Below are 15,888 nucleotides of genomic sequence, written 5' to 3'. Positions count from 1 at the left end.
ATTTTTTTTCTTCTTGTTCTTTTGGCCGTGTCCTTCAGATATGAAAGCCAAAGTTAGCATCTTTCCTTTTTTTTTTTTTTTTTTGGCCTTCTCCTTCAGATGTCAGTTAACATCCTTTTTCCATATTTTTTTTTTCTTCTGCTTTCTTTGGTCGTGTCCTTCAGATCTGAAAGCCAAAGTTAACATCTTTCCTTCTTTTTTTTTTTTTTGGCCTTCTCCTTTAGATGTGTGAAAATCAGAGTTCATGACCCAGATTTTGAAGATCAACATCCCTCTTATCACACTCTCATACCTCTGGATTTTGAAGAAATCAAGAATTCAAAAGGAGGAAAGGGCTGGCTCGTGTGTTTCGTGTTGTCAATTGAACAATTTGTTGGATGCCAGTCTCTATTTCTTTCTTTGTTCCTCTCTTTTCTGATCTCTCTTGATAATTCTTTTTCCCGATCTAACCTTTAAACAGTCAGAAAGTTGATGGGTTGCTGGCTTTTGATCTCAAAGATTTGAACTTTGGTTTGCAATTTGAACGGCTGGTTGGGCTCGATAGGTGCATGGCTTTGGTGGCTGACAAAGATACTGATCTTAATTCCATATTGGAGTGTGGATTCTAAATAATTACTACATGGGTTAATGATAATTTTTCCAAGAAAAAAGGAGAGAAAGAAGGAAAATTTTGGGTCATGAACTTTGGCTTTCAAATTTGAAGGACACGGCGAAAAAGAAAAAGAAGAAAAAAAATATGGAAAAAGGATGTTAAGGCTTTCAGATCTGAAGGACATGGCGAAAAAGAAAAAGAAGAAAAAAAATATGGATAAAGGATGTTAACTTAATGCACGTTTGCTCCGTTAAGTAAATAGACAGGTGGCTAAATTTTAAAAGGGGTACTTAACAAACAATACCTAAGGTATTGTATCTAAGTTTTGCCCTTTTTATTTATGTTTTTCTTTCTTATTCGGTGTGTAAGATAAATGTGTTAGTTAATGCATTAGTTACCCGAATCTACGAAATGTTTCCTTCAAAGATTCCCATTCCAAAACATCACACAAGCCAAAAAAAAAAAAAGAGGAAATTTTTTTGTTAAATAATTTATTTTAATAAATTATTTGCTAAATTAGCAAAGTAGTTAAATTACTTTGTAAAATAGGATTCCGTGAATGAGAAGTGCTACGTCAACAAGAGTTTCACAACAAATTTTATGTGATAAGTTTTTTTTATTGTTTTTTTTTTTTGGAATATGTGATAAGTTATTATGGTTCTAAATTAAATTCGCCATTAAGATTATTTTTTTGTCCACCAATAATAACTAGAAACAATCTATCATTTATGATTTATTGTAAAAATAGCATTTCTCTTCATGAATTTATACATCCAAAAGACAAGTTTCACATGTGTTATGCTAAATTAACTTGCTAACTACTTTCTCAAAAAAAAAAAAAAGATTGCTAACTAGATAAGTGTCCAAGTATACTATTCTTTTTGAAAGATAAATTTCATTATTTTAGAAGAAACTCACATTTAAGGAAAAATAGATTTGCTCAAAATATGAAACGACAATGATACCATTTCATGCACATTAATCATGTCAACATAGCGGGGTGGATTTATCCCCTGGATAGACAAATTTATGGGATGTTTGGCAAGCTTATTTAAACACATTTTTACACATTTTTTACTCACACGTATATCAAAAATATCTAAACAACATAACTTAAACTACTCTCCCAAACACCCTCTAGTGTTTGAACTCTTCTCTCCAAAAGACAAGTTTAAAATGGCGTTATCTTAGCAAATAATTTATAAAAATAAAATAAAATAATTGGTCAAGGCAAGAATCATAGAGAATTTTACCATCTGTTTGCTTTACTCCCCTTGCACGAAAGTTAGTTTCTTAGAAGATAAGATGTGACAAAGCTCCACCTTCCATCGACTAACCAATAGAATCCTACAATTTATGGTTATACTAAAAGTGATCTTGTAAAGTATCTCAATGGGCCACTCATTCAAAAGAGAATTTGAAAACTTACAAAAAGGAAATCACTTAATTGGAGGGCACTAATATGATGACGACTTAAACTTCTTTGATATTTACATCAAAACCCACTAGGGAAGTGAAAATAAAACCAATAACCTCCTTATTAACGAATATAACAAAATATGTTTCAATAAACATAACAATGTCAAGTCTAGCATTGTAAGATAAACAACATACAAAATAATTAAATGAAATTGATTTCAGTTCAAGACTTGAAAATGCTAGATGGCTATCATTTGAGTGTATCTCCTTATCATGTTAAATATCTAAAAGAAGAAAACAAATGAATCAAGTAGTACATAAATAATTTTGAGCTTGGTCAATAAATAAATAAAAAATCGATTCAATTTAAACATATAATTTAATTTATCAAACTTAGCTCATATTTAAAATAAAATAAATTAAATAATTTAAGCTTTTAATATTCAAACTCAAGTCGGTTTACTTGCAGCCTTACACACAGTAGTTCGACCACTTTGAATTGGAGCTTAGCCGATCCTACGGCTTTACCACGGAAATCGGAGACAGCGGGTCCCAATGCGACGTGACAGTTAACTGTTGGTCAAAAAGACAATGTCTTATCGGATTACGTGGCTGTTTGGATAAAACCTTGTCTCCTGTTTTTGTGAGCACACGGACTACAGTTCATGGATTTGTGGATCTGAGTCTGTGGTTTATACTTCGGACTACGGTTTACGGACTTGTGACATGTTTATTTAATTAATTAAATATTATTATTATTGACTTATTAATGTTATAATTATTAATTATTAGTAATATTTAATTAATTAGGTAAATATGTAATAAGTTTGTGGGGAGTAAAAAGACCCTGATGGAGATGTGGGTCTTTGGGCCATGCTAAGGAAGGCCGACCTGCTATTGGATTTAGAACTTGTTAGTGCTACGGGTCGGCCCATGCGCCGAGGATCCGAGGATCCAGCCGATGGTGAATTTCCCTTCAGACGGACACTGGAGAACCCGAGACTTCATGGTAAAAGTTGGGGAATGACACGGTCAAGACCAATGGTTAAAGGGGGGAACCCTTGAATGTCCTAGAAGCACCCATGTTTGAGAAATACCAAAGGTAAAGGCTGCCACCTCCATATTAAAGACCCTGCACCTACCACCCTGGCCGCATTAATGGGGAAGTGACACCTGAACAGTGGAAGGGAAACTTCTGGTTACTATTCAAAGGCACTGAGAAAAGAAATATCTAGGCTAAAGGGGAGTTGGGGCAACACGTGTACAAAGTATCAAAAAGAGGAGTATTTAAGGAGTAACCTAGAACAGGAATATGGGGTCCCTTCTTTGTAATCTAAAAGAAAAAGAAAAAAAGATAAAGAGATAATATAAGAACAGCTCTCGGCTTACGTCCGAGCAGGTTGATTTACAATATTCATTGTTGTTTTTCAAGTGTTTGCAATCTTTGGCTTGTCATTTAATCCTCAGGCACTTCTAACCTGGGTTTCAAGCCCACACTCTACAAATTCATATTGTTTAAGGCTCATTGGGCCTGAGCTCGTAACTGTTTTTGGGGCCAGGTGCAATTGTGCACTTACAATTGGCGCCGTCTGTGGGAAAATCTAGTCTAGAAGAGGTAGGGATACTATGGCAGGCTTAGGTGCTCACCATGCAGAGTCACAGGGATCACAACCGGAGGATCATTTCGAGCGTCTTGAACGTCGAAGGGATCGTGAGGGAAGCGTCCATACAGAGTACCCAGGCGCTAGCCATACTCATCGTGGGGGTAGCGCCCCCCAAGAGGACGGTTCTAAAACCATGCAGAAGGAGATCAACCGTTTAAAGAGAAAGCTACGCCGCGCCAGACGCAGGCCTTCATCATCCTCACCTAATCCTTCCTCGGAAGAGGATAGGCGAGCTGGCTACAGTTCGAGATCGTGCTCACCTGCCAGCTCAGTGTCCTCCGGTGAGGAGGACGACCGGCCAGCTCGCAGATGCAAGAATCTTCCTTCTAGGGGCTTAGGCAACGACGCTATGAGTAGGGCGTTACACCAACTCTCCAAATCTTCGTTTTCACGGAGGATTGAGAGGGGGAGGCTTCCCAGGAGGTTCACCCAGCCCACCTTTACCATCTACAATGGCCGGACTGATCCGGTGGAGCACGTGAGTCACTTCAACCAGAGGATGGCAGTGCACTCTCACAACGAGACTCTGATGTGTAAAGTTTTCCCCTCCAGCTTGGGACCTGTGGCTATGAGATGGTTCAACGGTCTCAAATCGGGGTCTGTAGGCTCATTCGGGGAGCTAACTAGGGCATTCGCTTCGCGGTTCATTACGTGTAGTAGAGTCCCTCGGCCATTGGACTCCCTACTATCCATGGTCATGAAGGAAGGGGAGACGCTGAAAGCATACTCCGACCGATACTGGGAAATGTTTAATGAAATAGATGGTGATTTTGATGAAGTGGCGCTTAATACCTTTAAGGTAGGTCTTCCTACTGACCACGACCTAAGAAAGTCTTTAACGAAAAAGCCCGTCCGCAGCGTACGCCGCCTTATGGATCGTATTGATGAGTACAAAATGGTAGAGGAAGACCAGCAGCAAGGGAAGGGAAAGAAGAAGGTTATCCCGCAGGAGAGAAGGGATTTCAGGTCGGACAGATATCACAACAACAAGCCGAGGAGGGATTACTTCGGGCAATCCGGCTCGGCAGCACCTCAGGCTGTAAATACTGTGTTCCGAGAACCAGTGCATCAGTTACTAGCGAAAGTTCGTAAAGAGTCCTTCTTCAGATGGCCCAGCAAGATGGCAGAGGACCCTGCGAAAAGAAATCAAAACCTCTTTTGTCAGTACCATCAGGATGTGAGCCACACTACCGAGAACTGTCAGACCCTGTGGAACCATCTGGAGCAGCTCGTCAGTGAGGGAAAGTTGAAGCAGCACTTGTGTCAGCCCGCTGGGCAGGTCAGTCAAGTTGGCTCAAACAACCAGAGGAACAATTCATCTCGGCCAGCATTGGGAACAATTAATGTTATCTTCGCTGCACCTGGTAGGACCGGCTCAGGTCCCACTAGGGTGATGGCGGTTTTCCATCCTCAGGCCGAGGATGTGGGTAGCAGGCCGAAGAGGTTGAAGGGCACTTTGCCCGTTTTAGGTTTCTCCGAGGAGGATAAGGTAGGGACAATCCAGCCCCATGACGATGCTCTTGTGGTCACCCTCAGGATAGGGAACTATGATATGAGAAGGGTGATGATAGACCAGGGCAGCGGTGCAGATATCATGTACCTTGATCTATTCAAGGGGTTAAGGTTGAAGTTGGAAGATCTTACTCCTTATGATTCGCCGCTTATAAGTTTTGAAGGAGAGCCGTTGTGCCGAAAGGACAGATTCGTTTGCCCGTTCAATCCGGCTCAGAAACGGTTGAGGTGGACTTTATTGTGGTTGACGCGTACTCTCCATATACAGCCATCCTTGCCAGGCCATGGCTGCACGCTTTTGGAGCTGTCTCCTCTACCTTGCATGTTAAGGTTAAATTTCCCTCGGGGGAATGTGTTGAAGAGGTCCTCGGCAGCCAATCGGTGGCCAGGCAATCCATATCGGCTGCTGTCCTGCATCAGACGGAAGCCAAATCTTCGGCTCTGATCACCAAAGGCTTATAGCAATTAACTGCTCCTGGTTCATCTGGGATGGTGACAGGAGAGGAGACACATTGTGAGGAGTTAGAGAAGTTTCCAGTAGTCGATGACCCAGAGAGATTCTTCCAGGTCGGTGTACTTTTGCCACACCAAGAGAAGATGGAATTGTTAGAATTCTTGAAGGACAATGTTGATGTTTTTGCGTGGGATCCTTATGAAGCTCCAGGCGTTGATCCGAGCTTCATTTGTCATCACTTAAATGTCAACCCAGCTATCGTTCCGAGAAGGCAGCCACCTCGGCGATCTTCCAGAGAATATTCCGAGGCTGTGAAGGAAGAGGTTCTTAAACTTAAGAGGGCTGGGGCTATCAAAGAGGTTTTCTACCCCGAGTGGTTGGCCCATACGGTTGTTGTTAAAAAGAAGAATGGAACGTGGAGGGTATGTGTGGACTTTACCGATCTGAACAAGGCCTGTCCCAAAGATTCGTTCCCAATGCTGCGTATTGATCAACTGGTGGACGCCACCGTCGGACATCCCAGGATGAGTTTTCTGGACGCTTTCCAAGGTTACCACCAGATTCCCTTGGCATTGGAGGACCAAGAGAAGACTGCCTTCATTACCCCGACCGGGAATTATCATTATAAGGTCATGCCATTTGGTTTGAAAAATGCTGGGGCTACTTACCAAAGAATGATGACCAGGATGTTCGAACAGCAGTTGGGGAAGACTATTGAGGTGTATGTAGACGATATGGTGGTGAAGAGCAAAACGATACCTTCACACGTGAGAGACCTAGCTGACACCTTTCAGGTGTTACGAAAGTATAAACTGCGCCTTAACGCCTTAAAATGCTCGTTCGGCGTTGGGTCTGGAAAATTCTTGGGGTACATGATCACTCATAGAGGCATAGAGGTAAACCCAACATAGGTTAAGGCTATTCAGAACTTGCAGCCTCCTCGGAACCCAAAAGAAGTCCAGAAATTAACCGGAATGATTGCCGCCTTGAACAGATTTATATCTCGGTCGGCTGACCGATGTCATCCTTTCTTTCAGTTGTTGAACAAATGGAAAGGGTTCCAATGGACCGAGGACTGCGCGTTAGCCTTCCAACAACTCAAGCAATATCTTTCTCGGCCGCCCATTTTGTCTCGTCCCGAGGCGGACGAGGTCTTATTTGCTTATCTGGCAGTGGCTGTCCATGCGGTCAGCCTGGTCCTTATAAGGAACGATGACGGGGTCCAAAGGCCGGTATACTACGTTAGCAAATCTTTAAACGAAGCCGAGGGGCGTTATCTACCCTTGGAGAAAGCACTTTTGGCCGTGGTTCATGCCACGCGAAAGCTTCCCCATTATTTTCAGTCTCACACAGTGGTTGTTCTGACCCAATTGCCCCTTAAGGCAGTGCTGCGTAGCGCCGACTACTCAGGAAGGGTAGCAAAGTGGGGAACCATCCTGGGAGCTTTTGATGTTAAATACAAGCCTTGCACCTCGGTGAAGGGCCAGGTCCTCGCTGACTTGGTGGCAGAGTTTGCTGAACCATTGCTAGAAGAAGCTCGAAAAGAAGCACACATGGATGCAAAATCAGTTGGAGTGATCACGGCCGCAGTGCCTTCGGCTTGGAAAGTGTATGTGGATGGGGCTGCTAATCAGAGAGGGTCTGGTGTTGGACTTGTTCTAATGTCCCCTGAAGGAATTGTCTTCGAAAAATCTTTAAGATTAGCATTCTCAACTACTAACAATGAGGCCGAGTATGAGGCAGTCTTGGTAGGCATGCAGATGGTACGTAGAATGGGTGGAAGGGAAGTCCATGTGTTCTCGGACTCTCAGTTAGTGGTCGGCCAAGTCATGGGGACCATGGAGGCTAGAGACCCCAGAATGCAGGAATATTTGGTCCAGGTCAAACGTCAACAAGCTGAATTTGACTCCTTTTCCTTAGTTCACATTCCTAGGAGTGGAAACACCCATGCAGATTCTTTGGCCACATTGGCAACATCTTCGGCTCAGGGTTTGCCCAGGATTATCCTTGTGGAGGATTTGCTAAAGCCAACTCTTACCCCCATCAATGTGGCTCGCATCCATCTAGTAAGGCCTGGACCTAGTTGGATTGACCCCGTCGTGTCTTTTCTTAAGAATGACATCCTTCCCGAGGACAAATCGGAAGCAGATAAGATACGTCGAAAGGCGTCACGCTTCTGGTTGTCCGAGGATCAGAAACTGTATAAACGATCCTTTTCAGGACCGTATTTGCTGTGTGTACACCCTGACTCAACGGAAGCACTTCTGGAAGAACTGCATGAAGGAATTTGTGGCAGCCACACTGGGGGAAGGTCCTTGGCCCACAGAGCTCTGACTCAGGGTTATTGGTGGCCCAATATGCAAAGGGAGGCTCAAGACTACGCCAGGAAATGTGATCAATGCCAGAGGTTCGCCCCTAACATCCATCAACCTGGAGGAGTTCTTAACCCCCTCTCCAGTCCTTGGCCCTTCGCACAGTGGGGATTGGACATAGTGGGGCCGTTTTCGAGGGCAGCAGGTAACAAAAGATGGCTGCTTGTAGGAACGGATTATTTTACTAAATGGGTCGAGGCGGAGCCCTTGGCAAACATTAGAGATGTTGATTCCAAGAAGTTTGTGTGGAAGAACATCGTCACCAGATTTGGAATACCACATACACTTATATCAGATAATGGAGTTCAATTTGACAGCAAAGCTTTCAGGAAGTATTGCGGTGACATGGGTATCGTAAATAGGTACTCCACCCCATATTATCCTCAGGGAAATGGGCAAGCCGAGGCTGTTAACAAGGTCATAGTCGGTGGGCTTAAGAAAAGGTTGGACGATGTGAAAGGCAAATGGGTAGAAGAGCTCCCTCATGTCCTGTGGACGTATCGGACTACACCGCGCAGGTCCACTGGAGAAACGCCATTCTCCATGACTTATGGGGCCGAGGCGGTGATACCTTTGGAATATGGTTTCCCCACCCTAAAGACAAGCTCTTTTAGCCCGGAGAATAACAAGGGACTCCTGGAGAAAGGTCTTGATTTACTTGAGGAACGGCGCGAGGCAGCTATGGTCCAAATGGCTTATTATCAACAGAAGCTAAAACGGGGATATGATGCCCATGTGAAGCTAAGGCCGCTTGCACCTGGTGATCTTGTACTCAGAAAAGTCGTAGGGACTTCTAAGAACCCAGCTTGGGGTAAGCTAGGACCCAACTGGGAAGGCCCCTATCGCATTGTTTCAGTAGCCGGCATAGGGTCATATCGGCTAGCTGACCTAGATGAAAAAATTGTACCACGCCCATGGAATGTAAACAATCTTAGAAGGTATTATTATTAATAAAATGTGCTTTTGTCAGTGAACATTTTAAAGTTATGAGTATCTTTAACATTAGAAGCTACTGTTCTTAAGAATCAAACAGAAACTTGGTTAAGTGTAGTCCTCGGACCACAAACCTTGTGGAAATTGATGTCTTGTCATTTGTTAAACAGAACCTTAGTTATGCCGGGTCCTCAGACCTCCTACTTTGGGAAAATTAACATTAGAAGCTACTGTTCTTAAGAATCAAACAGAAACTTGGTTAAGTGTAGTCCTCGGACCACAAACCTTGTGAAAATTGATGTCTTGTCATTTGTTAAACAGAACCTTAGTTATGCCGGGTCCTCGGACCTCCTACTTTGGAAAAATTAACATTTGAAGTTATTGTTCTTAAGAATCAAACAGAAACTTGGTTAAGTGTAGTCCTCGGATCACAAACCTTGTGAAAATTGATGTCTTGTCAATTGTTAAACAGAACCTTAGTTATGCCGGGTCCTCAGACCTCCTACTTTGGGAAAATTAACATTTGAAGTTATTATTCTTAAGAATCAAACATAAACTCGGTTAAGTGTAGTCCTCGGACCACAAACCTTGTGGAAATTGATGTCTTGTCATTTGTTAAACAAAACCTTAGTTATGCCGGGTCCTCGGACCTCCTACTTTGGGGAAATTAACATTTGAAGTTACTGATCTAAATAATCAAACAGCAACTTGGTTAAGTCTTGTTCTCGGACTGCAAACTTGATTAAAGTTAATTTGTTATTGCGTCTGGAAATTAATGCCTTACTATTTGTTAGATCGGATCTTAAAGTTCCATATCTTTAAGTGTTATGTAAATTTATGTAAGGAATGGTTCTTGGATCTTACATACTACTAAAAACAAAACCACACATTATAAGGGTTTAACCATTATATGAGGTCTTTCTTTTTTATCAAGGCATTGTTTAAAATATCTCAACCATATCATCTGCTGTTAAGTTTTTAATACTAAAACATGCGAATGACTGCGTGGAGGTTATGATTGTGTAATACTTGGAGTTAGACTTGTTTGTCCTGTCCCTTTTTGACTATATACTGTTGGCAATCTTTATGACAAATACAAAAAGAATAAAGTAAGATGGATGCAACATAAGTGAGAATTAAATGAAATTGTTCTTCATTAATCATTCGAATATACATTACATATTTAATTCAAATATGGAAAAAGAGAAGTCCTAAGCTAGGTCCTAAGCTTTTGGAGGGGGATCTTGCTGAGAGGTACTGGTGGCCTCGGTCTTTCTCAACTCCAGCTCAAAGGGAGTCAGGACTTGCTTTCCTTTGTCTGCTGTCTTCGTTGGAAGGACGTTGGGTTCCACTTTCTGGCTCAAGTCCTTCTCTGCATCCCCGCCTCCTTCCTTCTCTTTGTTGGAACCTGAAGGTTCTGTAGGATCTGGAATTAGCTGTGGGACCATCGGAGGCAGAGCAGGGAGAGTTGACTCAGGGGTAGGAGTGGCAGCAGGAGCCTCTTCAATCTCCTGTATCTCCAGGGGAAGCCAAACGTTCTCGGATTTCCTCAGATCCGAGGATAGAGGAACTCCGGCTACGTTTAGGGCTTCCCCCTAGACTTTCTGACAGTACTCCCGGCACAAAGCCGCGAAGGCCTCTGTCAGCTGCTCCTCGGTGGTTGCTACCCCTGCCTCATAGCTCGTCTGCTTGGCAGCCTGTAAAGAGTGTTGGAATGAGCTGGCTTCTTCCTTCATCAGCGCAAGTTCCTTTTCCAAATCCGAGCGTTCCCTTTGGGCTTGGGAGAGCTCATCATCTTTTTCGCGAAGGAGCTTGCGCTGCCCTTCTATCTGGGACTTCATGGTCTTCAGATTCGCCTCAGCCCCATTCTTCTCTCTCTTTAGGTCAGCCACCTCCGAGGTAAGCTTCTCATTTTTAGCAAGGGCTGTGCCCAAGGACTTCTCAGTCTCCAGCCTGACTTCGAACTCAGTTCTGGCCTTCTTCCGAGTATCTTCTATAAATTTCTCGGCTACGAAGACTTCTTGAATGGCCTGCAATAAAGTGCGAGGAAGTCAGATATAGCAAGGCACTTATGAATAATTTGATATTGTTAAAAATTGGAATCTTCCTAAAGGGGTTAAACTTACCAGCGCTAAGTCCCTTTTTAAAGAGAGGAATAGTTGTGGCTGGCTCATTTTCTCCAAGGTTTCCATGTCCTTGGGCAGCAGAAGGGGGCGCTCAAACACTTCGGCCAAGTGGTGGGCATGGCCTTGTTGAACCGCCCTTATACTGGATTGGCAGGAGATGGGTGCACCATCCAGCCTTAAGTCAGGGGACTAGGTGGTCGGTGCTCGGCGCACTTCTGCCTCGTCCCTGATCTCCCCGCTTTCAACTGAATGGGCCCTACCCTTGCTTTTGTCCAGCTTCTGCTGCTGAACCGGTGGAAGTTGTTGTCATGGTTTTTTAGGGTCCTTGCTGATCGTCCCCTCGGCCTCCCCCTTTCTCTTCTTTTTGGGGTCCTCGGCTGGAAGTTTCGGCTCGGCTGGAGGAGGGGGAGGTGGCAAAGATGGAAGAGCTTGGGTTGCCCCCGTCTTTTTCTCAACAACCTTCGCAGCTCTATTGGTCAGGAGACCCTTCATCCTGTCCATTTCCTCCTCGGATTCGTCCTCTGGTTGGGCAACGATCAATCCTGCAATTCCAGAGGCCTCAGTGGCTTCTTCTTCCTCGTCAGAGAGTACGACGAACTGGCTCCCTCGAGGTCTTTCGGTGTCTTCAAGTTGGAATTGATCTATCTCTTCGTCTAGTGTATGTGAAGAAGACACCTGTTCTTCTGGAACAACAGTTGCCTGAGAGTGCACGGCGAGGGGAATTGCCGCTATGGGCTGGTTGTACAAAACGGTGTGAGGGGCGTCAGGGAGCTCGTGGTCGTCCAAAAGGTGGGGTCAAGCTACGTTTATTCTCCTTCGTCTTCGGCCACCTGCGATTATGGCGTTTTCTATCTCCTGGAAGTCCGAAGAGATGGGAGTGTACCCCAGGATCAGATGAGCAGCTCTAAGTTGTAAGTCCTCGCTGATAAACACCTCAGAGCGAAGCACTCGGTTTAGATCGGCAACGCTGCAGTGGCTCAAGCGTGGACGCACGTGTTGCTTATCTGTAAAGAAAGACGTGAAAGTAAACAACATGGTCAGATTCACATAGCAAGTGATAAAGTTAAACAAATGTAAATACATGTTAGTGTGCATGTTTGTGAGTATTAAGGGAAGTTGTGAGTTGGGGAGGTTAATCCTAAGGTGTCGCACCTGGATTTCCCCACTCAACTGGGCAGTGGAGGCCGTCGTGCCAGTTCCCAGAGACGATCAGGTAGTCATCCTTCATGCCTTTGTTGGATTTGGGCAGACAGGAGATTAGCCTAACGACGCTGGAGCGGGATTTAATGTAGTAACCTACGTTGGAGAGTTTATGGGATTCGTACAGAAAGACGACATCGTGCCAGGTGAGGTTTAGACCCATTTGCTCGTTTAAAGTATCGACGCTACCCAAAACTCTAAAAACGTTTGGGAGGCACTGGTCGGGACACAACCGGTGGTTGCGAAGGTACTCCCTAGTTACAGGTTTCATTGGGAGGGTCATCCCACCCTCTATAAAGGCTATCATCGGGATGATAACCTCTCCCTCTTTTCTAGAACCAGCCACGGCTTCTGCCGGGCAATATTTTAAACCTATATCGCCGGGAATGTTATACTTGGCTCTGAAGCCTTCCATTCCGGCGGCGGTATCAACTAGACACTTAAACCTACCCATCAGAAAAGAACGAAAGGCTAAACTCTAAAGGGGAAAATATCTACGAGGACAGTCGAGGACTCTATCCGAGGAGAAAAGGTTAAGAATAGAGAGAGCAAGAACTTACAAAGTTGAAGGTGTGCAAATTTCCACGATTTTCTGCAGGCAAAGTATGATTGCTGATGTTTTGATGGGATTAGCCCCTGGGGAATTAAATGAAGGCGCAGGTTCCCGAAGCGTCACAATGTGCGGAAAAGCGGCCTCGAAATTACATTCGTCCCGCCCAAATTTTCGTGGAGTAACGAGGACCGTTGGATACCCATCTCGCCGTTGAACGTGGGGGACAAAGTGTAGCTTACAGCAATAAATGCGCGCGTTTTTGAAAATAAAACCGCCAAGTGGCATCTTCTGGGACGCGAAACGATTTCCACACGCGTAGTCACTCACAAAGTGTGTGGAGTAGGTTCTCGTCAGATCAAAACCCTATTTTTCTCCTCGGACGTTGAAAATTAGAGTTTTGAGGGGCTATTGTGGGGAGTAAAAAGACCCTGATGGGGATGTGGGCCTTTGGGCCATGCTAAGGAAGGCCGACCTGCTCTTGGGTTTAGAACTTGTTAGTGCTACGGGTCGGCCCATGCGCCGAGGATCCGAGGATCCAGCCGAGGGTGAATTTCCCTTCGGACGGACACTGGAGAACCCGGGACTTCATGGTAAAAGTTGGAGAATGACACGGTCAAGACCAATGGTTAAAGGGGGGGAACCCTTGAATGTCCTAGAAGCACCGATGTTTGAGAAATACCAAAGGTAAAGGCTGCCACCTCCACATTAAAGACCCTGCACCTACCACCCTGGCCGCATTAATGGGGAAGTGACACCTGAACAGTGGAAGGGAAACTTCTGGTTACTATTCAAAGGCACTGAGAAAAGAAATATCTAGGCTAAGGGGGAGTTGGGGCAACACGTGTACAAAGTATCAAAAAGAGGAGTATTTAAGGAGTAACCTAGAACAGGAATATGGGGTCCCTTCTTTGTAATCTAAAAGAAAAAGAAAAAAAGATAAAGAGATAATATAAGAACAGCTCTCGGCTTACGTCCGAGCAGGTTGATTTACAATATTCCTTGTTGTTTTTCAAGTGTTTGCAATCTTTGGCTTGTCATTTAATCCTCAGGCACTTCTAACCTGGGTTTCAAGCCCACACTCTACAAATTCATATTGTTTAAGGCTCATTGGGCCTGAGCCCGTAACTGTTCTTGAGGCCAGGTGCAATTGTGCACTTACAAAGTTTTTATTCGTAAAATATAGAGTGAAGTAAAAAAAATGAGACAAAAAATTTGGACGCTATACTTCATATATTTTAGTTTATACAGTGTTAAAAGAAATACAGTGTATCCTAAAATGGTAATGGATAATATTTATAAACTCACACTCATTTATAGATTATAGAAAAAGGAAAAAAAAAGAAGGACTTTTATGTTTTTAAAGAAACCTCCATGTATTCTATTGGTTTAATAACTAATTTCACTTTTTATGAAAAAAATAAAAAGGGTGGTGTCAATGGGCACATTAAGTGTCCCTTAACCACAGTTTTTTGCAATTTTTTATAGCATTTATTTACTTTTTACAACTTTTTAATATTTTTTTGTTCCTTTTGGTAACATTTTTAATAATTTTGTCATTTTTATTAATGCAACCTATGAAGAGAAATTTTAACAAACAAGTGCGGTAATCGTTAACTTTACCCAAATAAAAAATAACTATATTTTGTCACTTTTTTAATTTCTTATAAATTTTTTTAAAATAAATAATTAATGTATAATTAAGCATATCTTAACAGGACCATAATCTATATACTAATAAGAAACTGACTTGAAAACAAAAATTAATTAGTGAATTAAAAAGTAAGGATTTGATTTACCATAAAGAGTAAAGGGAATTCTCGGAAAGTGGAAAAAGCAAAATCTCCATAAATTCAGGCTGTAAAAAAGTCGCCTGATTACAGATTACAAGGTTATATACGCACATATTATATGTGCACAGTTTACTAATACACTGGGCTTGAGTACCCTAAAGTCAAAGCCTGGGCTCCAAGACAAGAAGATACCCTTGAAACCAGGAATTACATTCAATTTAACTAAAACACCAAAGTCTGATCTGTAATTTTTGTCCTAAGTACTAAAAAATCTTCATGCTTTTTTAGGCTACCAGCATTGATCTGTCTCCCATTTCCGGCGCGTATACCCAGCAAATCGCGAAGCCATCGTGTCCGTACACGTGGACATTCCCAGCGACGAAAAACTCACAGTAGGCCGGCGGCTGTAAAGCACGCGATCGTAATCGGCGCGTTTCTCAGGGTCTGACAGCGTGGCATAGGCTTCATGGACCTTCATGAACTGATCCCCAGCTGAGGTCTGACCCCTTTGACCGTTAGCTGCAACATCTGGATGCACAACCCTAGCCAATCTTCTGTACGCAGCTTTAATCTCCTGACACGTGGCACCAGCTTGAACCCCAAGGACCTCGTAGAGTGACGATGTTGGAGCTGTGTGGGACCCAGTAGTCGGCCTCTCCGCCGTTGATGTGCAAGCCGCGGAGATACGAAGTGATGAACGGCTCTTGATGGAGTTTGGGGAAACCTTTGGGGAAACGAAATGGGCTCTGGAAAATGAAGTTGATGTGGAAATTGAAATCATGATGAATTCTCTTTCTGTTTTGTAAAGTTGGATTTTGCTGTGGTTTTGGAAGCTTGGAACCTTTAATGATGGCTTGGGAGTGGACGAGTTGGGATTTTATAGAGAGGTGGGAATTGGGTTTACCATGGTTAGTATAGGGTGGGTTCACGAATCAAACGTATATAGGCTTATCCATGTAACGTGATTGGAATCATTGGATCTATCCTAAAGCTGACTCAGCGAACCGTCGGTGTCCGAGAATCCAGCATCTCTCCGCGTTTATCTACGACAAAAGTTTTTATTGTCTACCTTTTCTTTTCTTTTTCTTTTTTTTGTTGAGAATCACCTTTTCTTTTCATTTTGGTGTGTAAAAAGATAAATGTGTAGTTAATGCATTGTTTACCCCGAATTTACAAAATTTGTCCTCTATAAGATTCCCCAAGGATCTTGAATCCCAAGACATCTCTCAGCCAAGTGGGGAGCTAGGAATTTAAGTCAGGGCAAAGATTAAAA

At 43.3% G+C, this 15,888-nt stretch overlaps 1 protein-coding gene across 1 annotated transcript; it reads right to left on the bottom strand.

Annotated features, from left to right (window-relative positions):
- Window positions 1–14,650: 14,650 nt before the first annotated feature.
- Window positions 14,651–15,483, bottom strand: LOC142617402 (chaperone protein dnaJ 11, chloroplastic-like). Its single transcript, XM_075790265.1, has one exon. It carries the CDS (start codon window positions 15,394–15,396, stop codon window positions 14,905–14,907), a length of 492 nt encoding a protein of 163 aa, XP_075646380.1. The 5' UTR covers window positions 15,397–15,483; the 3' UTR covers window positions 14,651–14,904.
- Window positions 15,484–15,888: the final 405 nt, after the last annotated feature.

The sequence above is a fragment of the Castanea sativa genome, chromosome 1 (genome assembly GCF_040712315.1).
Source record: "Castanea sativa cultivar Marrone di Chiusa Pesio chromosome 1, ASM4071231v1".
Lineage (NCBI taxonomy): Eukaryota > Viridiplantae > Streptophyta > Magnoliopsida > Fagales > Fagaceae > Castanea > Castanea sativa.
Note: the sequence above shows the minus strand (reverse complement) of the source record. Positions and strands in the feature narration are given on the sequence as shown.

Coding starts and splice junctions, on each gene's coding strand:
- LOC142617402 (XM_075790265.1), bottom strand. CDS start 15,396: ATGATTTCAATTTCCACATCAACTTCATTTTCCAGAGCCCATTTCGTT.